Here is a 27,214-nt window from a genome sequence, read left to right as displayed (position 1 = left end):
CCCCCCTTGTAGTGCACACCCCTGCCCCTGTGGTTCTACCTTTCCCCCTCCTACAGCCCCACAGGACCTTTCTTTACTCTCCTTCTAGAATACACCACACCAGCTGTCATCTACCACTTTGTCCACAGGGACCCATCTCCTGGAAGAGCTCCTCTTCCTCCCCCACTGCAGCCCACTCTTCACCCAGCAGACCCCTGGGGGTCTGGCTCAGCTTCTCTTCCTCCTTGAAGCCTCTCCTGGGACTCCGTGGGCCTCTGTCCGTAGCACCTTCCTTATTGCCCAGCTGGTATCTCTCCAGGGTCTGTCCACCCACTGAACGAGGATACCAGCTTACCGTCATGAAGGCTCTTTTGGTTACAAGTACTAGAAAAAAGAACTCACTTACAACAGATTAAGAAAAAAAGGCGGGGTAGGTATCAGAGATTCAGAGGTGTTTCCTAGAAGGAATCCAAAGGCAGAAAGCAAGTTGGGACCCTGTATAGGGTTGGAACCAGAAACTGAAAAGGGATTAGGAGCTCAGGCAGCTTCTTGTGTGCAGATCTCTGGCTCCCTCACTGCCTGTCTCGCCTTACCCTCATCTCTGTTTCCTCCACTTTCTCCCTTGTTTTCTCTGTCCACACACCAGCTTCCTCTTCCCCCTCAATCACGTGCTCTCACGTCTCCACACCCACCCTCCCAAGTGCAAGGTGTTCACCACATCCCAGTTCAGCTGCCCAGCAGAGACCGACCAGTATCTCTCAGGCCTAACTGGAAATTCCAGTGGGAATCTGATCGTGCTTGGCTCAGGTGTGCGCTCCTGGTCCAGTCAATCAGCTGTGTCTGAGGGCGGAGCCACATAGGACCGCAGCCACCAGAGCTGGGCTCTGCTTCCAGACAGCCTCGGTTCAAACCCTGATTTCACCACTCACAGCCCATGTCACGTGGGGCAAGTTAATTGAATTCTTTACACTGAAGCTTTTCCATCTGTAAAATGGGGATAATATAAGCTAGCCCCCGGTGGAAGTGTGAGGAGATGAACCTAAGGTGTTCAGCGCGATACCCAGCATCTACTGATGCTCAGAACATTCTAGTGCCCGCCGCCATGGGACTGGTGAGGGCATGAAGATCGCAGAGCTCTTTGGGGCTCTGTTAATGAGATCGTAGAGGACAGAGCTGCTGTTCATTTATCTTGGTGTTCCCAGCAGAATGGCACACAGAAGGTATTTAATTCTAGAGGGTGCTGGTTGAATGAACAAAAGGGTGATGACTCAGAAGTGGGAAGATTCAGGGGTCACTGCTGAATTCCTTCAAGCTTCTCACTGTCTGGGCCATTTCCCCCCCTGCGCCTCTTCGGGTCTTTCTTTGATAACCAGTGTGTCTGCGTTAATTTTTGGCTTGAGGCAGAACACTGCTGATACAAGAGAGACCACAAAACTCTAAAGAGACAATGTGCGATTTATGCTACTGGAAAGTTGGAGGGAAATGGTAAAAAGCTTTTCAGTATTTGAACAGAAGTAAGAAGGCGGGAGAAGCTGCCCAGTACACAAAAAATAGGGGATAATACAATAAATTAGGACTGAACCCCTTAAATGTAATTTAGAAGATGAAATGTTCAGATGAACACTGTGACAAAATGAGTCCAGAAAATGCCCCTCTCCTGGACAGTCGCGGGCCAGAAGTATTGTGCCCAGAAACAGAGGGGGCGCTAAGGCTATCTATCCAGTTATTTCTCAAGCTTCCTAGTAACATCAATTACATGCACCCCTTCAGGAACTTGGGGGTCTGTTTCATCTTTCCCCAAAAAGTGCCTCCTTTCACTTCCAGCCAGAGGCAGGTGCAGAGCTATAACTGCAAGACCAGGACAGGCTCCGGAAGGAAGAAGCCAGGCCAGTGAGGTGGTCAAAGAAAGAGCACGAACCCTTCCTTGCCATGCCAGCCCCAAACAAGGCAGGGAGTGTGTCTGCCTTGCTCCTGATTGATTCCTTCATGTTCAGCAAAATGCTTCACACTTAGTAGACGCTCAGAAATGTTGGGCAAATGAATGAAAAAGAGAAAAGGCAAAGAGGGAATCATTACTTAATCAGGTCTGCTGTAAGAAACCTCAGTGAGCCAGTCGTATAAATGTGAAATCAGAAAGTGCAATACTAGCCAGGACTACAGTGTGGGCACTGGCTTTTTGGGAGCAGGATTTTCTTTTAATTCTGTATGTCGTCCCTAGCATCTTTGAGAGGAGGCTTTGCTCTCCACGGCAATAATTTCCAACGTGTTAGGTCATGCAACCTTATCAGTAAGAATTTCAGGGACTGCCACATAACACAGTGTATTTATTTGTTTACAAATTATGCATTTGTCCTACTGCACTAATATTATATACTTTATAAAATACCTTTAAAGGACATTAAAAAGGAATGCTATAGGCTGCCCTCCACAGCTCGGTTTATGCTGACTCTGGTGGCCGCCTGGAGGAGATCCTGGAAGGGGAAGGGAGGGGAGAGGTGGGCTCTGGGGATGGGTGCGAGGACCCGACCCAAGGGGGGAGGGATTGGCCCCTAGGGGAGGGCTGACCCAGCTGACTTAGTGGCCCAGAGTCTCTCCCTCGCTCCCAAACCTCAGAGGAAGGCTTTGCCCAGGGCACAGATTCCTCAAGGGCCTGGATGTCTCTGGAGGAAGGGCCGCAGGGCCCGAGGTCTGGGTTCCTGCCCCCGCTTGCCCACTCGAGCTTCTGGAGCAGGCAGTGGCGTCCAGCCAAAGCAGGCACACTCCCGGGCTCTGCTGCCTTCACCATCTTGGGCTGTGTGACCTTGGACTGCTTATTTAACGTCTCTGAGCCACAATTAATAAATGAGATAATATTTGTGGGGGGGGGGAAAGGATGCTATAAACAATATTTCAGGCGCTTTGCTAGTCATGATAACTTCATCTTTTTTTTTTTTTTTTTTTTTTTACCAGCTCCTGGCACAAGCCGCCATAGTTGCTTACCGAGAGATTCAACATTAGTGATAGTGGATGTAAACCCATATTTTCAAATAATCTTTAGATCATTTCCATGTTTTCTTTGTAACTCTCATCAGATATGATTAGTTAATCATTGGTTTGACCTCGTGACTGACAGAGAACCCTGTGAGTTGGGAATCATCTCTGCATTTTCTTGGAGTACGCTGGGCGTGAATTATTAGTGTTACATCTCCTCCTACTGCTTCTTTTCAGTGATATTTTAGGTGATGTTTCTGTTTAGTGGGTTTGTGTCTTTGTAACCTGGTGATGAGACCTGGTGTGCGTGCACAGCACACACGCACACAGTGCACGGCCCCCTAGTGCCCCTGCGCCCGCGGCATTCCTGTCTTCCCGCAGGGCACCTCCTCATCGTATGTGACCCCTGACTGCCCTTCATGCAGGGGCATAAGGCCCCAGCGTCAAGCCGTGTACTAAATATTAGCAAAGCTTAACTTTTTTCTTATTTTCTTAGATAAGATAGAAATCTGAACATCCTCCCACTCCCCAGTGGGACGGGTTTGCAGGCCACGACAGCTGTGCTGTGTGAGGGGTGACATCGCTCTGTGGCCTTTGCCTTCCCTGTCTAACGGCCGCCATGTGTTGTGCCCCCTCAGACGTCTGGAGAGAAGAAGCGATCTGGCCATAGTGACAGCAACGGCTTCGCCGGTCACATCAACCTCCCGGACCTGGTGCAGCAGAGCCACTCCCCTGCGGGGACCCCCACCGAGGGCCTGGGACGCGTCTCCACCCACCCCCAGGAGATGGACTCTGGGACTGAAGTAGGTGCTGGGCGATAGCCACGACAGCTCTGTCCTCCTGCAGGGGGTTCTGAGACCCCGGGCCCCTCAAGAAGGAGGCTTTGCCAAGCTCCCAGAAGCGTGTTTGGTTGGGTTTTATTATACTATATAACTACTTATGCATATGCGCAAATGGACCAAATCCTAGAAGCAGAGCAGTGAAAAGTTCTCAGGTAGCATCTGGACCAAAGCCTGTTTTTACAGAAGCAAATAGTGAAGCTCAGAGAGGTTAAGTGCCTTGCCTAAAGGCACACAGCTGTTTTGTGACAGAGCTGAGACCAGAACTAGGACCTCCTATCTCCCAGGCCAGGAAAGGAAACTTCAACCTATAGAGATTCCAAGGCCAATAGTTGAGGTTCATAGTTACATTAATTTAGTCAAACTAAGTTTGACTTAGGTGAAATAAGGTTGAAATGATTTGTTTATGAAAAATAAAAATAGATACGTTCTCAAAGTGTTCATCTTCCTAAACTCCAAATCGCACAAGAAAGGGAGAAGTGGGATATTATCTTTCCTGCACTGAAAAGAGTCTGGGGAAAAAAGCCAGAATAAACAATCTGCCGGGAAGTGCTTGTAGATGTCGTTGACGGAGCTTGACCAGTCGGATGAGATCACGGTGCTTGGTCATGTTTCATGAATAGTCCTGTGAATCACACGTAGACCCTACATGTGTTTATAACGCATACAGTTTATAACGCTGTTTTTGAGGTTGTCCATACACTGAGTTTTTATGATGCACCGTGTGGATTCTAAAGCTATAGAGCAGATGAACTTTGCCGCAAGGAAAAGAACATAGAGCGTTGTTATAGCTTCATGCACTGTGGACAGTTGTTTTCTGCCTGACTTTGGGTACCAAGGAGGACTCCGTGCGGTCAGACCCCACTCCACATTCTGCTGCTTCCCCAGCTCTAAGTGGGAATGCCAGTACTTGCGCACCTCCTTCATGGACTTCTAAAGATCAAAGGAGAGAGTGTCTGTGAAAGTGCTCTGTTTGGGAGGGGGAGTCCTACCTTATGGAGGATGAAATGGTTTTGATTTCATAACGTGAAGGGGAAATCTTGAATTAAAGTCAGATTGGGCCTTTGTGGTTTTCTCCTTATGTGTTTAGGGGTCTTGGGATACTGCTTTTATTTTTAAATAAAAACCTGAAAAAAAAACTAAAAAAGTTAAAACTTAAAGACATTTATCCCCCAAAAAGATGCTTCTTATATTAAGTGCAGATCTGTTTATAATACTAAAAGGACTTGAGTGTAAGTAGGAGTGGAGATGACAGACAAAATTGGGAGACGGTTATTGAAGCTCCTTTGACAAAACTCAAAAATGGAATATTGGGACATGAAGCCTTGATAGTTTACTGTTCCCTAGTTTAGTTCTGACTTCATATCTTAATTGTGCTCTCTAAGCCCTTGAGATTATTTTTTAAATAAGCCCTTAAGGTGTATTGCCTGCAAACCTAGTATCTTCATGAAGTTCCCACATAGGGCATATAAGTATGAGTATCCTTTTAAGGAAACTATCATGGAAAGGAAAAATCTTCATTCCCTGGATGAAACTGTCCCTGAATTGCAGATTTTAAGGCTTCTTGAGCCAACACCAATCCACCTGCATCACCAGGCCAGCATGGAAGGCCCCAAAGGCCCCAAGAGGGAGTCTTTGGTTGATCACGTGTTCAGGATGAAGTGCTGCTGTGTTGCTATGCTTACTTAGTTTACTGCCAATTTGTGTCAGCTTTTCTTAAAACCATTTGGTCAATAGGAGATTGCTTTTACATCGAGGGAGAAATAGGCTCTGTCACTACAGCCGTCTTATCAGATATTAAGGTGCCACGTATGGTCCATAATATAATTTGCTCACTACAGTTCTTGCAGTCTGATGATTAATGAAACCCTGCAGAGACATAATGGTTAGTGAGGAACCAGTATCAGTAGAAGCTGGAGAGAGAAGCACACACTTTGACTTGGATGGTTTGAAGAGTCTCTAATAATTTTAGAGCCCAAGCAAAGTATTATTAGCATCGTTTGTTGCTACAGTATTTATCTATCTGCTCTTCTTAATCTTCTTGCTTATTGATTAGTATGGCATGGGGAGCAGCACCAAAGCCTCCTTCACCCCCTTTGTGGACCCCAGAGTGTACCAGACGTCTCCCACTGATGAAGACGAAGAGGATGAGGAATCTTCAGCTGCCGGTAAGCTAGAAGGCCCCGATGTTTTAGAAACAGCTTGGTTTTCCTTTCTGATATGGCCTGATAAAAAATTAATTATCAGTTCAATAGTTAAGCCATTAACTGCTTAGGCCCTGTCTTAAAGGGAAGACTTTTTATTACTTTTTTTTTTGATAGGATTCCTCAAACAAAGTTCTTTCTATTTTTTTTCATCTCTTTTATTTTGATTCTGGTAGGAACGCAGAGGTATCCAGGGGGCCTAGGAAAAGCTGTTCCTCAGAGATTTCCAAACTCACCACGTATTTCTCAGAAGCAATTTCTGGGTACAGTGCTGTGCACGCAGTAGACACAATAAATGCGTGTTGAGTTGTGTTGAGTTCTAGGTGTGTGCTTCCCACTTCAAAAGTCTGGCTGATTTAGAGGAGAGCCTTGCTTTCTAGAATTCTGCAACTCACTAATCATCAGACTCAACTTAGGCCAGTTTGTCAATTGATAATGTGGAATTTCAAAAAGTAAATCTGTCCTGCATATATTACGGGAGATGAGGGTGGTGTGTTTAATTTTATGAGATGAATATTAATTCCCTAAAGTACTCAAGTAGTATCTATAAGCCTGTCTTACTAACGGATAAAACACTGCCTTTATGAATGACATAACTTTATTCTACTAAAAAAGTGTAAAATATTTATAGTTTCAGTGTTTCTTTGCCTTTACCATAATGCACACTAAACAAGGAGAAATCATAGTTATTTGAAGCCCCTTTTCCATATCTCCATTGGTTGTATTGTAAGATGCCACTGACTTCTCTGATTCTTTTTCTCAAAGCTCTGTTTACTAGCGAACTTCTTAGGCAAGAACAGGCCAAACTAAATGAAGCAAGAAAGATTTCAGTGGTAAACGTAAACCCAACCAACATTCGGCCTCATAGCGACACACCAGAAATCAGAAAATACAAGAAGCGATTCAACTCAGAAATACTTTGTGCAGCTCTGTGGGGTAAGTTGGTGCTTTTTTTACCATTCGTTAATGAATTGACCCTCAAACAGGAATCTTACTATCAGGAGAGTGCTGATTGAATCATGGGTGTTAGAGACCCGATTTGGGACTGTCTCGGCCTCAAGAGAGAGACCAAGAGCAATTTTATATTTAGAAAGAACTGATACCCTAACTGATACAATTTTATATTTAGAAGGAACTGATACCCAGGATAGCAATGAGATTCAGAGTGACCTTGTCACATAACAGTGATGGGCTAAAGCCAACAACAGAACTAACTACCACTTAATATACGCCCACTCTGTGCCCAGCACTGTGTGATGTGCCCCACGTCCTGTCTCTGTGATCCATACAACGTTGTGCAAGGGCAGTAATGGCGTGACCTTCATGTGACAGTTGAAAAAGCTGCACAGAATGTTTTAGTGAATTGCCAAAGGCCATACCAGTAGTAGTAGCAAGATAAAACTTGAAAAGGACAACAAATGATGAGCCTTTCCTTTTAGTTCAAAACATCAACCTGCAGTTCTTGTGAAAAAGATCTGCAGATTTTAGCTGACCTCAGACTCAGTATAGGTGTGATGAGATTCTATCAAAATCCTGGTCTGTGTTACCATAAACATGACCTACAGATCAAGGAAGGACATGGCTCATCTGCACCCGTCTAAAATACTACACCTAGTTTGAAGCACCACAATTTTATAAGGGCAAAAGCGTTTGAGTTGTTAGCAGGGATGAGCACAGAGCCTGGAAACCATTTCAAGGGAGTAAGGCTCTGTCCTCTGGAGAAGAGACTATTAGAAGACGACAAGATAACCATGTTTAATATTGACTAACATGTGGTTGAAAGAGCAGACATTCACGTTACTTAGAAGACAGATGTGCAGTAAGCAGAAGAAGTGGAAAAGTTACCCGTTCATAAATATAGGCCGTTGCACGGCAGAACTCACAATGTGTGCGCGTGTCTGTGTGTATGTTGGGAGTCAGGGGTGTTTATTTGCCTAGAGATGAATTTTCAAGATTGTAGCTATCCAGACAAGACCACTTACCTACCAGAGTTTTTGTAATAGGAATTACTGCATGGGAGGTGGGCTGGACTAGAGTTAGATGCCTGAGAAGTCCCTTACAGCAGCGGTCCCCAACCCTTTTGGCACCAGGGACCGGTGCCAGACAATTTTTCCACGGATGGCGGGGGGCGGGGAATTGGGGACCCCTGCCTTACAGTCAATATTTCTGTGACTCTTGGGCTATTAATACCTGCACTTGAATTGGCTTATCATTTCCCTAACAAAGAGCAGAACCTTAAGGGATGGGATGTAAATTAAGCTTTGGTGTGAGAAGGAAGAAGGGCTTTTCTTCCCATAGAGTATGGGAATGGGGCACTCTATTATATGTAGAAGGTGGGTAGGCTAGAAATCACTGCATGAATAGGAGTGGGGTGAACCTTGGGGAAGTCTGGAGGTATGATTTATAGAGAGAGCCAAGAAAAGGGTGGGTGTTACAGGAAAGGAATAAAGGCAGATTGTGCTAGCATCACATCTGTGCCTCAGGCTCCTCTTGAGAAGAACTCTATTTTAGGTAGTAAAGGGCTACAGGTAATGAATGCTGCTACTACTTTATAAAAGAAAACTAATTTCATTACCAGAGGGACAGTGATTTAATTACTGTCTCAGAGCTACTACTTCTACACTCCCTACTGTAGTACCTGCTTGCCCATTAGTTTATATTTACAAGTCACAGTTTCTTAGGTTTTAAAGGGACCCTGGATCCAGAAGAGTAAAGTCCATAAGAGTCAGTCTTGGGATGCTTCTTAAATTTGCAGGTGTAAACCTCCTGGTGGGAACTGAAAATGGCCTGATGCTTTTGGACCGAAGCGGGCAAGGCAAAGTTTATAATCTGATCAACCGGAGGCGATTTCAGCAGATGGATGTGCTGGAGGGACTGAATGTCCTCGTGACGATATCAGGTATGTTGCTGGGATGACCAAGTCCTCCAGGTCTGCACAGATGGGGAAAGGTGACCACCTCACTTCTGAAGGAATAGTAAGCTCTGCCCTTCCCAGCCAAAGAGCAGCACGATAAATTATGGCAGTAGGGCCAGAATGACATCACCCATGTTTTGTAACTCCAGAGATTCTGACCTTCAAAGGGAAGTCTCTCACCTCTGCCTGAAATCTGAATCAGACAGAGACATACCACCACGGCTGTGTACGTATGGGCCTTCACCCTCTGCCAGGACTCAGCAAGGATCCTTTTAAGGTATCTGCACTCCGGTCATTGCCATCTACTCTCAGGTGGAGAATATAAAAATGTAGGCTTCTGGATAAATTGGGAGATTGGGATTGACATATATACACTAATATGTATAAAATAGATAACTAATAAGAACCTGCTGTATAAAAAATAAAATAAAATAAAATTCAAAAAAATAAAAAATAAAAAAATAAATGTAGGCTTCTGGGAGTGAGAAATTTTGTAAGCAGAAATTTCTCTGGTCTCTTTTCTTATAAGAACTGCTTTAGTTTATAGTTCACTGACATTTTAGCAAGTGCAGCTGGCCCATTGGGTGATTAGTCTGCAAGGAGATTGGAAGGTAGGAGTCATTGCCACCCTCTGCAGCTTTCCAGTTCCCAAAAAGAGCTTAAAAAAAAAAAGAGAGACAAAAGTGAAGGCCTTACTACTGACAAGTTAAAAATGTAACCTGAAGGAGTCTATGTTCTTGAAAGTTTTTTCTTTCGGATGGTGTTTGAAGGAGTTTAATAAATAATACCCCTCTTTTCCCCTCCCATCCCATCCAGCATGAAACCGACAGTACCCCTGCACAGTAGAACCACCTGAGGAGATGTGAAAACTCCAGGATGCACCCCAGACTAGCGGGTCAGAATCTGGGAGTGTGGCCCAAGTCTCAGAAGCTTTCATGGCTCTTGAGGTGTCTCCACTGTGCAGCCAAGTTTGAGAACCAGCCATTGTTTTGCAAAGAGAAACATAGGGCTTCTCTTGGGTTGAACCTTGAATAAAGTTTAACTCTTCAGCTGTACTTCTGTTTTGAGAAAATGCCCTCATTTGATGCTACAATCTCCTCTTTTACCTGTCCATTGAATGCTCAGTTTCATCTCTCTTTATTCTCCCCAAATAAGGGTTCGCCAAGTAAATTCTTCTTGTATTATCAGTTGAGTTTAATTCAGCGTACTCCTTTATTCTGGGTAATGCGTTCTTGATTGCAACACTCCCAAATCAAATTTAAAACCGTACATCTGCCAGTCACCTACCAAAAGTGGAAATGATATCAGAAAATTCATGTTCAGACTTCATTATGTTGTTAGTGACACATCCCATTTTTAAAAGTGCAACCATTTCCATTTATCATGAGGTGCATAGGTAGGGAAAGAAGAAAATGAAAACAGGAGCCAAATTTCCTTGAACTGCCCTCGGATCTGTGTTGGTACAGAGAGGAGAAAGCACCAGCCCTCCTGCCCATCCTAGCTATAGAAATCAATTCATATTCAAGACTTCTGGTTATAAAAACGAATAGTAACTGCACGTGGTTCCCTTAACTTAGGTTATAAATGTACTCTCCTGTCAAATCCAGTGTGCAATGCTTTAATGAATTCTTTTCTTCTGGTATATATCACAGCTGCAAAATATGAAATATTTTTTGACACCTAAGAGAAGTCAAAGGAAAATAAGTACCCAAGAAGTATAACCCACAGGCTTAAATTACTGATCACTTAGGAAAAACCACCCCAAGGGACATCTTCTTATCTGGTACTCAGATAATCTCAATATATTAAATTTTGCTCCTCAGTTTAAAGCTCCTCAGTGTTTTTAAGATGTTTCCTTACCATTACTAAGAATTCTTTACTCCATGATCTCTTTCCTATCATTTACCAAAGGGAACTTTTGTGTTTTTTTCCAAGTACACATCTTTTTCTCTGTTCTTATTTTTGTTTGACACTCCTTTCAGGGATCTCCGCACTGTAAACATGTCCAAGGGTTATTTTCTGCGCCCTGATTGCCGTCATTGAACTTGTTTCTCATATCTCCTTAAGAAATTCCTTTTTCTGTTTGGTAAAGTGAAACTACTACCAGCTGTCATCTTTAAAGTAATAGAGGAGGCGAGTAAGGGGGGCTCTGCATTAACGTATGCTGTTGGGTAGAAGGTGAGGGAAAGGTAGTCACACATGAGTATGCTAAAATGTCCAGTTGTCAGAACTCCTTCATGTAATTAGATCTGGAATGTTTTGGAACACTGATCAACCATTCCGTTACAGAATTAGGTCTTACTGAGCAGACACTGCCCTTTGCTCTGGGAGGAGAGAATAAGAGCACCTTGCTCAAATAAGAAAGCGCCAGAAGGTAAAGACAAATTATGCAATGGTTATTTGCCCAAAACACTTGGACCTGTTTTGATCGTAAGTTCCGGCAGAGACAATACTTTGATGATGCTGGAGACACTGGTTATTGTGCCTTCACACATACACAGACACACGCACAAGTGTAAATAAACATAAATAAAATAAAATGGAGATGGGGAAGGATTGAGAGAAAAAGCTGTCTCAGGGCCCTGAAATTAAAGTTCTGTTACTTCAACAGGAAAGAAGAATAAGCTACGAGTTTACTATCTTTCATGGTTAAGAAACAGAATATTACACAATGACCCAGAAGTAGAAAAGAAACAAGGCTGGGTCACTGTTGGGGACTTGGAAGGCTGTATACATTACAAAGTTGGTAAGTCTCAAGACATGGAATTGCTTGCTCAATCCAAATTACTCAGTTAAGTTTCATTTAGTTTTTTTCCATCAGATATTGATGATGTATTTGTGACCAGTTTAAGACACTGCTGGAACCTTAAATATACTTGCATTATTTCCCCAAAAAGTCAGATTGATGAAGTTCAAAGAATGCATTCAGAATAAAGTCTTAGGCTCCAGTTTGAACTCAATCCCAAAGACCCATTAAAATAACCATGAAGGAATAAAAGTGCTGTAAACCTACAAGGACAAAGGGACCAGGAGAAGAGAAAACAGATAAGAGATGTCAACAAAATTGAACAAGAATTGTTAGATGACTAGGAACAGAACTAGCTGACCAGGAAATGCTGAATTCTAAGTCTGCTGTGAGGAATGTCATCAAAATCAATCCAGTCACTCAACAGAACCCAGAAAGGCCCAGGACCTGAGGCCCCAGATGTATCTGAGGTGGAGGTGGAGGGTGGGATTGAAAATGGGAGGATTGTTGGAAAGTTGATGAACAGCAAATCCTCCAGAACCCAGTCAGGCAGTCACCCTCCCTGACAGCAGCAGAAGATGAAAGGTGGGCACAGCCAATCTGTTGATGGGGAATATTGAATTATAAGGACACACTAATACACACACACACACACACACACACACACCCTTCCCCTGTTTAGCACCCCAGATGTTGCCAGCCATGCTTACACTCCCAAGCAAGAGATTGAAAGATGGTCTTTGGAGAAACTAAATGGCCAGCAAGAAAAGATGTTGAGGTACTAATATTTGAAATGCCATGAAAAGAGCATGCTATCTAACCACCTTAAAAGTGAAACCCATCAGTCGATAAGCCCACTAGAGCAGACAGCGGGAAAATCCACTAATGGGAAGGAAACTTAAACAGAAAGAAGGGACTTTAGAGGAAACAAGGATAATGAGGAATGGAACAAAAAATTTTTAAAAGAAACTATCAATATAATAACTTCAGAGAGATTAGAAATACTGTTTCCATAAAAGAAGAACAGGTGTTATTTTTTTAAAAAAGATGAAACAGGGTTGGAGAATGTCATTCAGGGGCCAAGAAAAAAAATCTTGGAAATTAAAATATATTGGCAGGAATAAAAAATGCAGTAGAAGGGTCGGAAGACAAAGATGAGAAATGTCCTAGAAAGTAGAATGAAAAGAAAAGAAAAAAGAGAGAATAGGTAAGAAAATAAAAGTTTCAGTCCAAGTGGGTCAAAATGTAAGTTACATGAGTTTTAGGAAAAAGATTAAGAAATGGAAGGGGAAGAAAGTATCAAAGAAAGAATACAAGAAAAGTGTCTAGAATTAAGACCTCAAAATCTCAAATTAAAAAGATTCACTGAGTACCTAGTATAGTGAATGAAAAAAGACTCCCAAGAAGACATAGCAACATGATATTTCAGTACCCAGGAAATGAGAAGGCTCTTAAAGCTTTCAAATTATAAGTAAATAAACAGTTTACATGTAATAGACACAGAATTAGGTGGCCTGGGACTTACAGCAGTACTAGAAGGTTAGAAGACAATGGAGGGGACTTCCCTGGCAGTCCAGTGGTTAAAACTCCACGCTCCCACTGCAGGCGGCGAGGGTTTGATCCCTGGTCAGGGAACTAAAATCCCACATGCTGTGCAGCGCGGCCAAGAAAAAAGAAAAAAGACAATGGAGCAAGGCTTTAAAAGTTCTAAAGGAAAAACTTTTTTCACTTAGTATTTTATAACCCATCTGTATTAGCCAGGGCTCTCCAGAGAAACAGAACAAGCAGGATGTATATATATAGAGAGAGAGACAGAGAAGGAGAAAGAAATTAGTCCAGGCAAAGTGGGACAATGGAGGGTTCAGGAAGAGGTACCTACAAGAAAAATAAAATGTTACTAATAGATTACCTGCCATATTTGACTGTACTGACAGCACTAACAGAAAGTTTCCATGTGCTTAGAGATAGATACATAGAAAATAAGGAAGTGAAAAAAATTGGGAAAGCAAGAAAGGAATTATAATAATGGTATACTACATGCCTCATCTATGAACAATAATGATTTAAACACAGGATATTGACTTAACCAAAACTTGTAAGTATAACTATATTGGAGGTGTGGGGAGGAAGAGATGTGTACGTTTGAGAGAGAGAGATCTAGAGAGAGGAGATTGCTGTAAGAGACTAGACCCTTTCCATTCTCCAGAGTCAGTAGGTAATATCTACAGCTGAAAAAAGTTGTAAATAACATTATCAGCACGTCATTTAGAAATATGGAAATAAATCGCTGAAGAAGTATTTGAAAGTATATTAAAGACAGAATAGTAAACAGGAGAGGCATGCTACAGAAAAAGAGCTCAGAGAACAAGAATTTGGTCAGTTATCCTGGGCTAAATTCTTTAGGACATAGAATATTCTGTTTGTTCAAACATTTTATAAATAAAAAGACTGCCATGTGTACTGTCTTAGTCTGTTCAAGCTGCTATAACAGAATACCACAGACTGAGTGGCTTATAAACAACATGAATTTATTTCTCACAGCTCTAGAGGCTGGGAAGAGCCAAGATCAAGGTGGTGGCAGATTCAGTATCTGGTGAGGGCCTGCTTCCTGGGTCATAGACAGTGGTCTTTTTCCTATAACCTCACATAGCAGGAAGGGAGAGGGATCTCTCTGGGATCTCATGTTAAGGGCACTGGTCCTTTTTGAATTCCTAATAACTGGAATCCAAATTTGAATAGTAAGCGAACAGCAGCCATTATGTCTCTACCCATTTGTTGATTTTTCTACCATCTTGCCATACCAGCTCTCAGCTGCTTACATGTGGGTGAACATAAAAGCCAGGCAAGGAGACATGGAGGATTTTTATACAGATTCTTCTTACAATAAATAATTCACACCTAGACCTAGTTCTTAGAGGCAGTCCTAAGCCAGTTACATCTTTAGATGAAGATAAGAGCCTTCAGTATGAAGCAAAAGGCCCCAGGTATCCTGTAAACCAAGTACATTAAAGGAAGTTAAATCTGTATCTATGAGAACATCCCACACCAGAGCATTACCCTCAATCAGGATGATATATATGTGTGTATCTATATATATATATATATATATATATATATATATATATATATATATATATATATATATATATATAGTGGTTTACACATTCATTAATACAAAAACTTGAATAAATTAATGAACTATTTTAATTCATAATTTTTCTATTACAGTCAAATATGAAAGGATCAAATTCTTGGTGATTGCCTTAAAGAATGCTGTGGAGATATATGCTTGGGCTCCTAAACCATATCATAAGTTCATGGCATTTAAGGTAAGTAGGCATGTGATTACCTAACAAGGGCTTGTTTTTTTATATAGTTTAGGTTCCCATCAGTTAACAGTGGTTAACTTACACATACACTAGTACCAATTTTTCTGTATATAATAAACCTCTTTTAAAAGTGTAGGAGCTCTTATTTGTTATTCTAAAAGTAAAGACTAGGTATTAGTAAATACTGTTAATTAGTCAAATTACAATTTGGGTCCGCCCTCCTCCATTTCAGGTCTATACATCATCATCTCTAAGTGGCATTTAGTGTGGAATGGTTACCAGGCAAAGCAGTCATTATGATATTAGGCAGTGAGATTTATTATACACCCACCTAACTAGGGCACTCTCTTGATATTTCGTCTGAAAAAGGCAGACCGACAGCAAGCAGCACTGAATCTCAAGTCTGAACTGAGTCTCTAAATCTTGTAATCCTCGTAAGCCTTTTGGGGAAAAGTCGCTAAAACTCACTTGATGCTCATATATCCCCATTGCTGTTGGACTTCTCTGAAATGAATACTGAATGGAAATGGCCTAGTTTCTCTGCCTCCTTCAATTTTCATTGCTGTTTCGTTTTTTATCTTGTCTAAGTCTGTACCCACTGTGGTTGGCTTGATAACTCATGAGATTCAACAGAAGTAGGATGGGGAAATGCTGGTCCCGTTGACTCCAGATCATGAAAGCTGACCCCCAAATGCCAGAAGGACCAGTACTTACAGGCACCCTGATGTTTTCAGAGCTGCACAGTCTACCCATAGCCAGTGTGAATTTACCTTCTGTTCATTCTTACTCTCTGCCTACATCTCTCTCTTTCTTTATATCTGCCTGGCCTTCACTTTTTCTCCCCACCTTTATGACTATTTTTCTTTGACCCTTTATGTATTTTCTGTTGCCACATATGCCACGTGAGGGCAGAAGCTGCCTTGGGAACATTACAAAGCCCTCTTCAGGGCTGAATCACCCCTCGCTTCTGTCTTGTTCCTTTAGCAGGACAAGGAGTTCATCTGTGATGTGCTCAGGAAGATGCGAAATGGGCCCCACTCGTTAACCCCGCTTTTATGGAGAGAAATGTTTGGAATGCATTGGGTTAGTAATAACACTTCAGGGATGACTCCTGAAAGCTACAGCGGTGCTGCTGTCCTGCCAAAATCTCTCTTCACAAAAGCTTTTCAATCGAGATCCCGTTCCCATTCCGGTTCTGAAGTTACTGTCATCAGTGTACTAGCCAAAGTGCAGGATTGACTGCAAAATGCTTTGTTGAGCAAACCATGGCCAGCCTAGCAAGAGGGAAGAGCAAAGGCAAGGACTCGAAGAGGAAAGACTGGAGCCGGCAGGGGGTGGAGCCCTCCCGTGGGACAAGGAGACGAGGCTCGAACCTCCCATATGTGAGAACGATGTTAGCAAAAGAGAAGGAAGGCGGAGTCTGTTAGGTGACAGTGGCATGATAGCCTAGGCACTTGTGGTTTCACAGGTTCTCGCCCAGACTTCAAGGCCAATACAGGTAGAGTGTGGATTAAATAATGGCAAAGGAAAACAGAGGAACACTTGACAGTTAGTTGGGGCTTAGACTCCGGAGTCTCACACACAGAACTTTGATAAACGTGGCTGGAGCTCTTTTTTTCTTTTCCTTTTAAACCCAGCTAGCCAACGTAAGCCGTGAGTCTTCAGGTGAATCATCCCCACCGTCCTCTATCGCCCAAACCCAAGTCTCAGATCTCAACATTAAGTTTAGAGAAAGCGCCAGCCTGATGTGTACTCACTCACCCAGGAGAGTCAGAACCAGAGCACGCCTGTTAACCCTGAACAGGCTTAGCACAGGGCTGGCCCGCCTGCCCACCCAGTCTGTCTCTGAAAAGGTAGTAGCCATGCCTGGGCCTGGCTGTCCCTTGGGAAGGAGAGGCGCCAGAGAGGTGACTGGACCTTCTTCTTGGGGAAAAGGCCAGAAATGAACAGGGAAGAACAGCAGCACCCAGACACCAAGTTTTTAATATATGATGACACTATCAAAACTGACAACTGTCAGCCAGCTCCTCTGCCCTGGAGCACAAGGGGTAGAAAAAGGGGAGCAAATGGATGCTAGACTCTTCCTCCCAGAGTCAGAATATGAATAGCCCTGAAACTGAAAGAAAGATTTCCTAGCTTTCCAATTTAAGAAAGTCAGACATTAACTTCCACGGGAAATGGCTAAAGGAAAAATTTATTAAGATAACGTCTTTGAATGATGTGGGTACTCATGGGGTGATTTTTAAAGTCTTTTGCAGATCTCCAGCACAAGCCACTGCTTGTTGATCTCACAGTAGAAGAAGGTCAAAGATTAAAGGTTATTTTTGGTTCACACACTGGTTTCCATGTAATTGATGTTGATTCGGGAAACTCTTATGATATCTACATACCATCTCATGTAAGTTCCTAGAAGCAGACTGTCAAGACTCTCTGTTCCACAACCTGTGTGTATAGATTTGTTTTCGTACATTTTTAGTGGAGGTCATGCTAACTTCTACTAATCAGTAAAGCAGATGGACTTATGGTCTTCACTAAATAGATGATGAGGCTTTTAAGACATAAAACATGTAAATTTAACTGATTTTTATGGCTGCTTAAAATTGAGGAACACGTAATAGCAGTTATTTGCCATTTACTGGACATGTTGTCTCATTGGATTTTACATTAAAATACATACAGTGTTTTTCATTCAAGGGCATAGATTCTGTTTTTTAAGCAAGACTATAGTAGATGAGCTTCTATTTTTAGTTTTTGAAGGAGATTGCTTCATTTTATGTGGGAGAAGTCCAGGGATCCTTTTTCTGCTATTGTGCCTCTCTTCAAGTGGAGGGCAGCGTCACATGGCGGAATCAGACACCCTGGAGCACATGCTCTGGCTCTTGCATGTATTCGCTTTGCAATAGTGGACACATTAGGCAGCCTGTCCAACCCTCAGCTTTCACATCTGTAAAATGGGGCTAAGAGGACCTATCACATAGGGTTATCGTCAGCATTAAGTGAGGTCATACATCTAAAGAAGTTGGCACAGGGCCCTGCAAATTGTACTATTAATATTACTATACTGACACATTGCCTAAAACATGACTTTTAAGGGACGTGCTGCCCATGGTTTCATGTAGTAGGATGAGTGCACTGTAAATTGTGTTTCCTCTAATGTATGTAGTCCCAAGGCTAACATACAGTAGAAATTATTCGTCAGCAAAGTCTGAGACCTAATCTGTTGCTGTTTGGTATTTTGAGACTTTAAAGACTTTACTCCAAAGGAGCACAACAATTGAAAAAAGTTGTTTTGGTGCACGACACACACACGTCATTGGTTGTTACGTTACAGCTTTTCTCGTGTGTGTATGTGCACACAGGACTCACAGCCCGTGCTCTTGGTGAGGGGACTGGGCTGTCCCCATGATCATCCTCCATCCCCTCATTCCTGTTCACCATGTACCTACTGGACGGCCATGACATTCTCAACCAAGGCATCGCAGCAACACCACGTCTCTTTTCCCAGAACAAGTCAATCTACATACACTTATCTGAATAGTATGATTTTTTTTTTTTTAGTGAACGGTAATTTTTAAATTTTTTCTCAACAAGCCATTAATTTGGACTACAGTAAGTCCCCTACATAAGAACGAGTTCCATTCCGAGATCAAGTTCGTAAGTTTACTTTGTTCATAAGTCCAACAAAGTTAGCCTAGGTACCCAACTAACACAGTCGGCTATATAGTACTGTACTGTAATAGGTTTATGATACTTTTCACACAAATAATACATAAAAAACAAACACAAAAAATAAAGAAATCATTTTTAATCTTACAGTACGGTACCTTGAAAGGTACGGTAGTACAGTACAACAGCTGGCATTTCTTAGCAGTACCAGCTACATCACTGCTGCTTTTATGCTTGCTTCCGGACATTGTGGGCTTGAAATAACAATACTGTACTACTGTACTCTATACAGTACTGTAAAAGTAAAGTACACAAAAGCACAACCACTTGTAGAGGATGCACGCACGTCACAATGTACACCAGGCACGTGAAGATTGGACATGCGAACACACGTTTGCACCTTGGAAAGTTCGCACCTTGAAGGTTCGTATGTAGGGGACTTATTTAGGCACCCAGATAAACAACTGTATCGACTGTTCATAGCCTGTTTTGGTCCCACCTTTTGGCCCCATTTGGGCTGTTTCCATCAGCTCCAGCTGGATTGCATTCTCCTCCTCTTTTTTGGAAGTGGATAGAAAACACGAGATTTTCCATGTCCACGGCAGTGTGCTCAAATCCCAATTCCACCACCGTGTACTAGTGCAGCTTTGGTCAAATTACATAAGCCCTCTGAGATGCAGTTGCTTCATCTGTAGACAGAAATATCTAGCATAGGGAGCTGTTCTAAAGGCCAGAAGTTATACATGGAAAGGGCCCACGCTTGGCACAGGACAGGTGCTCCATAGTTGTAGTTGTTGCTTTTAGAACAGGTAAATTGGATTCTCAACCTAGTGCCTAAGTTTGTATTTACGAGGGTATTTGACAGGTCGGTGGTTAAATTAAGCAAAGCAAAACGTCAGTCTCTAGAACGTAAATGGAAAAGGGAAAAGAATAAAAAAATTTTTTTTTTTTTTGCAATTCTTAGAGAGTAATAGCTCAGATACTGTCATATTTTTTAAAAGAATAATGCCTGGCCTTTCTTTGTCTTCTAGATTCAGGGCAATATCACTCCTCATGCCATTGTCATCTTGCCTAAAACAGATGGAATGGAAATGCTTGTTTGCTATGAGGATGAGGGGGTGTATGTAAACACCTACGGCCGGATAACTAAGGATGTGGTGCTCCAATGGGGAGAAATGCCCACGTCTGTGGGTAGGTTAACCATTCCTTATCTCCTTCAGCAGTTACACCCCCCAAATGAAACGAAAGTCAAGAAATGTGAAACAACCATTTGATTCCACAAAAAAAAAGTCTGTGAATAACACTTGTAAGACTTGCTTTGTCTGTTTATCTCAAGTCGTTTGTCATTTTTGTGGTTAAGATGTGAACAGATGCTGTGAGTTATTGCCCATCTAATGTTTTTAATGCAGTTTTGGAAATTCCTTTTGACAGCCTACATTCATTCCAATCAGATAATGGGCTGGGGCGAGAAAGCTATTGAGATCCGGTCAGTGGAAACAGGACATTTGGATGGAGTATTTATGCATAAGCGAGCTCAAAGGTTAAAGTTTCTATGTGAAAGAAATGATAAGGTAAATCCGTTTCAACATTTGCATTAGTGTTTGCATTTTAAGAGACCGCCAGGTACCTGTGAAACCTTCATTTTCCTTTATACTGATTTGAATCACATCTGTGTTAAACAATCAATATTATCTTGAAATGGCATTATTTGGTTTGATTCCTGTGAACCCTCAAAATATATTATTCACACATCAAAAGAGACATAAAAACATCTAAAAAATTTCTTGTAAACTCTTAGTAACTTGTGTGGCTTGCAGGCCTTAAGATGACTCAGCAAATACCCCAAATTCTCCTAAGCACTTAGAAGAGTTGGCCTCTCATTAGTCATCTCACAGTGGGTCAACTTTATACCCCACTTTTAGACTTTTCACAAAATCACTATTGGGACGTAACCCATCACATTATATTCGATTTTAAATGTAAAACATTTGACATGTAGAAATATAAACTTTTAAAAAGTGTCACCCCATTCCTTAAGGAATGCACAATCACAAACTCAACTAGTGCCATGTCCTGTGTCATTCCAGCCATGTTTCTTCTGAAGTGTCATAGGGGGACTGTTTTCCAGTGAAATCGGCGGTGTTCGTCTGGCATGATCAGTCGCCCAGAAGGCGTATCCTGCAGCAGTGCTGCTTCTCCCTTGCCCTCCCTGTAGACTAACCCAGAGTTTTTAGTAGCTAAGCTATACTGTATTTGTGAATTCATCCTTTGGGACTATGGCCAACTTAGAAATGCTGTCCCCAAAACAGCAGACATAAACATCTATAGAAAAGAACGTGACAGGTTGAACAGACCTGCATCTCTTGGCTCACTCCCGTTCCCCAGAAGCCAGGCTGGTCTTAGTCTGGCCCTGGAGTAGCCAACTACTCTGACCTGGTGTGGTCTGGTGTGGTCTGGGTGGCAACAGCTGGGGATGGCAAGGATGGTCCCAGGCCCTTATCAGAATACGCCAGAAAACAGACCTGACCCCTAGTAAAATTCCAGCCCCTGCCTAGTCTCTGGGAATCATAAGACTAGGAGTGATCTGGGCACGGACACCCACGCTCCAGTTCATTGAAGTCCCACCCCAGAAAGCCAATTTCAAGTCACGACCACACCCTCAGCAGCAGGCTGGGACCACACCAGCATCTGGGGCCCGAGGTTTAGAGCCAAGGCTCACAGAACCTGGAGAGAACAGCGGCCCTTTCTTTCCCTCATTGTGTTCCCATGGGTCTTCTGTGCTTCCCCGTTTTGATTCACTGACCCTAACAGTAGCTTTACTTACATATGTAGCATTAGCTGAATGGTGAGCATTTCCACAGAACTTCCTAAGAAGCTGTTGGGAGAGACAGCAATTCTTCTGAAGAAACTGTGGGAATGAAGTAGCAGAGACTTTATACTAATGACAAAAGTAAATGCCTTGGCCCAAAGTTTGGTGTTGGCTGACTGAAGAACTGGGCCACAGCCCAGAATATTATTTTTCTGGGCAGTGGTTCATTGATGTTCAGCTCAAGCAAGCAGTACCCCAAATTTTGCTCGCTTCTCTCAGTCATTTGATAAAATGATTTAGCAGGCCCAGACCGAATGGACTGTGGTTCTCCTTACTAATGCCATGATCTCCTTTGGCCTAGGATATGCATTCATCAGCAGAGAAACCAAGCATTAACTCTTGGAATGCTAAAGTGAATAGGCATTAAACACCTTACCCTATCTGACCAGAACCACTTATTTTTTTTTCTTAATTGAGAAATGAAGTTGTATAGTAGTCAGTAGCCCCCAAATTCCCCCTTGACTTTGGAAATGTGAGAGGATTCTCTTCATTCCCAAAGTCTGCCCTCTTGTTATTAGGGGAGAGAAAAGGGGAGCTCCTGTGGCTTTACAGAAATTAACAAAGGACGTGTTGTGTCCTAGACCAGAAATCCAGCATATTATCCTAGCACGAAACTCCCTTGTAAAAAGTGAGCACCCAAAGGGTTGTTACAAATCAAGATATAGCCCCTTCTGGGTCCCTGAAGGCCAATGCCACAGTCAGTCATAGTAACCTTCATAGGAATAAAGGCAGGAATGTTTACAGAGGATGCACTGTATTAAAAGGCACTTTACAAACACCAGCCATTAAGTCTTAAGAGCTGACACATGGCAAGGATAGAACATGTGAGAGAAAATGGATGGACGGTTGAAGAAAAGAGGGAAAGAAACCATGCGGTTGAACTAACTTCTTTTTAATTTCAAACAGGTATTTTTTGCATCCGTGCGATCTGGAGGAAGTAGCCAAGTGTTTTTCATGACCCTCAACAGAAATTCCATGATGAACTGGTAACAGAAGAGCACTTGGCACTTATCTTCATGGCGTTATTTCTAATTTAAAAGAACATAACTCATGTGGACTTATGCCAGTCTAGAGGCAGAATCAGAAGGCTTGGTTGACCATACCGCTTTACCCTTTTCCTCTCCCTCCACCCGTCCCAGTACAGTCCATCTTTCAATGTTGCAGCCTGGTTGAGAAGGAGAGAAAAAGGTGGCAGGAATTTCCAGGAGATCCCCAAGAATGCTGCGTTGTCTGTGGACAAAGATGGACCACGTGCCCTTCGGAGTTAGGGATAGAAACAAATATTGTGTGCTCTTATGATTAAGCTGTGTTCTGGTGGGCTTTTGAGTTTTATTTTGTTTTGTTTTTTTACCTTTTTTCTTTACCCCTTTACTTTGTAAGAATGGGGAAAGAATGCATACTGAGAAAATGTCTGTTTTTAATTCTGTCTGCCTGCTAGCTTTCAGTATACAATGTGTTGTAAAATTTCCAATTTCGAATGGTGAGAGGCAGCACAATAAATGTACCTTATCTCTTTACACTGAAGGCCATAACTACTTAGTGGGGTAATTGTAGAACTCTTTTGCCTTCACGAACCCAAAAGGTTGCTTTTTGATAGCAACTGCTAATGGATTTTTAAAAGAGAAGAAAAATACTAGTTTTCCCCTCTTTTGGGAAATAGATTTTAAATGGCTAAACTACTAGCCTTAGACTAATAAAATCAACTACCATTTTTGTGAGTCTGGCAGGCCCTATTTTATATGGCCCTGTACAGAACAGAGTGTGTTGCATGGGATAGTAGTGCCATTGAGTTGAGTTGCCTCTAGTGAATGAGGGACTCTATAATACAACATTGCCTCAGCGATTATGCAACAGATCAGGGCAAAAGATGGGATGACAGAGGGGGTCAGACAGAAAGAGCTGCTGGAAACAAGCTAAAAATGTATATACACACACAAACACACTTTTTTTTTTCCAAATGCACAAAACTTCCCAGCTTAGAGGTCACTCTGTTCGGGCTTCGTTAGGAGTTAAGACTTTGTTCTTTCTGGGAATTGGAGAATAAATAAGATCCAGGCTCTGGTCATTCCCAGCTTTCTCCTGAGGGTGCCACTTTCCCAAGATGAAAACTGTGACTGAAAAAATAATAATAATAAATGTTTCTGAGCTGCCTGTGTTCTCTCTGGGTTGGTGAGAGAAGGGACTAGACTACTAAGCCTGCCTGAGACCCAGTGGGCATCATTGGTTCAGATGTTATAGAACTTGAAAGCAAGGCTTTGGCCAAAATTCTGAGACCCTAATCATTTTACCTTCCTCCAAATTACCCAACATACGGTAAACAACATTTGTGCAGAATATGTATGTATTTCGTTCAGGTTGACTTGTGTCCTTATAGACTCTTACGCGGATGATTTGAACTTTTACGTGACTGTCTGGGATTTCTTTTTCCAAAGCTACCAGCATGGCCGCCTGTGGTATCAAGGTGTTGCAAAACGATATCTGTGTTGCGCTTCCTGTTTTAACCTACCTCGTTTCGTTTGTTTTGTTTCACTGTTCATCACAGCAGTGTTATCTCCAGGAGACATATAGAGAGCTCAACTGGCAATCTCAGGTGCATTTAATATTTTAAAATGAAACAGTAGTTGACCAAATTGTTCTTCTTGAAAAATTGAAAAAAAAAAAAAAATCCAACAACAACAAAACTAATGTGGCTTGTTTCTGGAGAAAACAATTACTCTAAACAGATCAAAAAAAAAAAAAAAATCTATGATCCTACTGATTTTGCCTAAATACATGAGCAGCTGATGTACTATTAATGAGAACAAAATACACATTAGGAAAACGGCGCCATTTCAATCTGGTGGCTTGGGCAAGGGGAGACAGGGAAGGGGAAATATTCTAGTTCTGTTATAGATGATTCTGCCCCTCCTGTAAATGTGGTTGTCATTTGCAGTTATTTTAAGCAGGTAACACAGGAATGGAATTGAGGATTATCTTCAGGCGATCACCAAGATGTCCTCATTGTGGTCCCTTTAGTGCTCAAAAGCAATGATATCCTCCCGTTCTCATTTTTACTGCTAAGGTTCTGCTGCTGAACAATATTATCTTCACAAATTCCGCGCAACAAATTCAGCAATGACGTTTTGGATTGAATTTAGCAACTACTGTAATTGGATGCTGACGTGGACAAGATATATTGATTTGGGTCTCATCCCCGCGTGTGATTGCCACCAGCTCTTTATATCGCTGCTGTGGTATTTTAAACCAGAAGCTTCTTTAAATTATGTTGCAAACTGATCTTTGTTTTTATGTTTTGTTTTGTTTTTATTTCTAAGTGGTAAGTTCGAAACACACAGCTTTAAATGATTTTTTTATTGTGGGATTTTGGGTACAGTTAAGAAATAAAAGGGAATCATTGTGTTTAAACATAAGGTAGTTTGTGAATGTATTTTTTAAAGCCTAGATTCATTGAAACAAAAAATCATAAGAGAACAATATTAATGCAGTCTTGTTTACAGTATGTACAGTGACATAACATAGAACATGAGCTTTTCTGGTGCCAACAACAATAAAACACAGACGTTAAACATCAAGCCATGCCTTTTATATTTTTGTACAAATATCTTACACAGAGTACAAGGCAAAACCAAATTTAAAAAGGGCCTCCCACAAATCTGTGCTCCTTAAAAGATTTCTAAAGAATTCTTTGAAGCTTTTATCTCCAAAAATACATTTTCCTCCACCAGGACTGGCCCTAGCCCTGAAATACTGAGGCCTAGGTCATGCAGAATATTTCAGAATAACTATTCTTGGGCCTGTAACAATTCCCAACTTTTTGGTGTGCTTTAATTCTTTATTCCTTTTTTTGGGGTGGGCAGGGGTGAGGGGGTGGTTGTACTTTTCCTCCCTCTTAATATCATCTTAAAAATAAAATGAGCCAGTTCTAGAGGTAAAATCCCCAACAGGAAAAAATAAAACTAAAAACTGAAACGAGTTTCAAGACCAAAGAAATTTTTATTAAGATTTCTATGCAAAGAGAAACTGAGCCCTCCCTCCCCCAAAGTAAGTTTCTCTAGATCTTTTCTGTCCTTGCTACTCTCAGTTGATAATCATGCATAAAATCCACTGCAGCTGCTCACACCATCGTCGTGGGCCGGGGTCTGTCAGGTGACTATCATTGCTGAGTGCCAGTCCGGGACTCTAGAGACGATTCCTCCATGCAGTGGGTAATGGCAACAGCGGACCTGTAAGATCCCTTCAGATGGGGAGAGTACTCTCTCTCCATGCCAATTACATTCAGACCATTGTCCTTGCACACAGTATAAGTGAAGACAGCTTGCACTGTGCCACATAAAATCTAATGACTCTGTTTAGATATCATTTTTCTTGAAGACTTTCGAACAGTGCTTCAAGAAGACTTAGAGCTACTTCAACAGTATAGATGAAGGCACAGATGCCATCCCACAAGGCCACTCAAACAGGGACTCCATTTTTCTAACACTTTGACACTGCTTTCCAAGACACGCTTCTTACATACGTTGCATCAAGTACACATTTTTTAAAAGCATCTTAATGCCTGGTTGTCAAGACCTACTAACAGTTTTCTGTCTGCTCTTGTGACTTATTGGTAATTGGTGTCTCTGGTCGCTCCTGTGCAGTAGATTAGAAAGAGATGTGAAATTCAGGCCGGAGCCATTCTGGTTTTGTCCGTTGTCAGACAAGAAGGGGCTGAAGTCTGACCTCACATTCCATGAAGTTTAAAAAAAAAAAAAATGTTTTCCCTACTAGTATGTGTCCCACTTCCTGTCACTGTATTCTTGAAATGTTGAAGAGCTATTTGTGTTATAGTGTGTGCTGTCTTTGAAAGTCTGCTTGAACAGGCATCACTTGCATTTGTGCTGACTGCTTTAAGGTATGAGATGTGCTACATTATTTTTAAGAAAGAAGATGCAGTTACTGGTCAAACTTTTTTAACCCTCCGGAGGAAAATAGGAGAATATCCATAACATGCTGATGGCAATTCTGAATGACCCTGCCACACTCCCGAAGTTCCCAAATCTGATTCTATGTTCTGACCATCTCAACAGTTTCTGTGAATTATTAGTTACCTTTTAGTTCATCCCTCAAAACTTTAAATCTAACTATATCAAAGAATAACAAAGAAATCCAAAGCTGACCTCCCTGAGACTATACAGTTACAACATAAAATCCAAAAATCTAAATTTGATTTCATTTACCTGCCAGCATTTCTCATAAATACCATTACATTTTGGCCTTGATCAGGATTGCAATATCAAGAACCTTAAAATGTGCTGCTCTCCTTTTATGGGTCCCAAAATGGGTATAAACTGATCTTCTTTCAGAAGCTCCAGCAAAAAAGAAAACCTCCTGAGAATTTGCAAGTTCAAAACTGACCATTTGTCCATGTCTACCAAATATTTTCTAGTGTTGTTTGATTTGCATACTGTATCATTGTTCTGGGACTTTTTCCATAGACAATTAGAATATTCAAAAATTTGCATAGCATCAAACAGTATGAGACCATAACTCTCTGCTTTGAACTTCATTCTTCTAGGGCTGTCATTCCAGAAAATGCCAGAGTGCACCAAAATAAAACTCATAAAAGCATTTTAAAAGCAAAAATCCCTGGATAAGTTTTGAGATATTCTAAATTCAGACCAAAATCTTTGACTCTGTCCACGATGCCAAACATTTGGAT

The 27,214-nt window shown here is 41.9% G+C and overlaps 1 protein-coding gene across 1 annotated transcript in view; it reads left to right on the top strand.

Annotated features, from left to right (window-relative positions):
- The window catches only part of TNIK (TRAF2 and NCK interacting kinase), a 407,404-nt gene extending 382,071 nt beyond the window's left edge, over window positions 1–25,333 (top strand). Inside the window, 10 exon segments of the mRNA XM_068546242.1 lie at window positions 3,588–3,752; window positions 5,845–5,956; window positions 6,758–6,928; window positions 8,748–8,891; window positions 11,518–11,652; window positions 14,881–14,981; window positions 17,230–17,379; window positions 19,679–19,838; window positions 20,079–20,218; window positions 22,423–25,333. Coding sequence (XP_068402343.1) covers window positions 3,588–3,752; window positions 5,845–5,956; window positions 6,758–6,928; window positions 8,748–8,891; window positions 11,518–11,652; window positions 14,881–14,981; window positions 17,230–17,379; window positions 19,679–19,838; window positions 20,079–20,218; window positions 22,423–22,506 — 1,362 coding nt within the window. The 3' untranslated portion in view covers window positions 22,507–25,333.
- Window positions 25,334–27,214: the final 1,881 nt, after the last annotated feature.

The sequence above is a fragment of the Eschrichtius robustus genome, chromosome 6 (genome assembly GCF_028021215.1).
Source record: "Eschrichtius robustus isolate mEscRob2 chromosome 6, mEscRob2.pri, whole genome shotgun sequence".
Taxonomy (NCBI): Eukaryota; Metazoa; Chordata; class Mammalia; order Artiodactyla; family Eschrichtiidae; genus Eschrichtius; species Eschrichtius robustus.
Note: the sequence above shows the minus strand (reverse complement) of the source record. Positions and strands in the feature narration are given on the sequence as shown.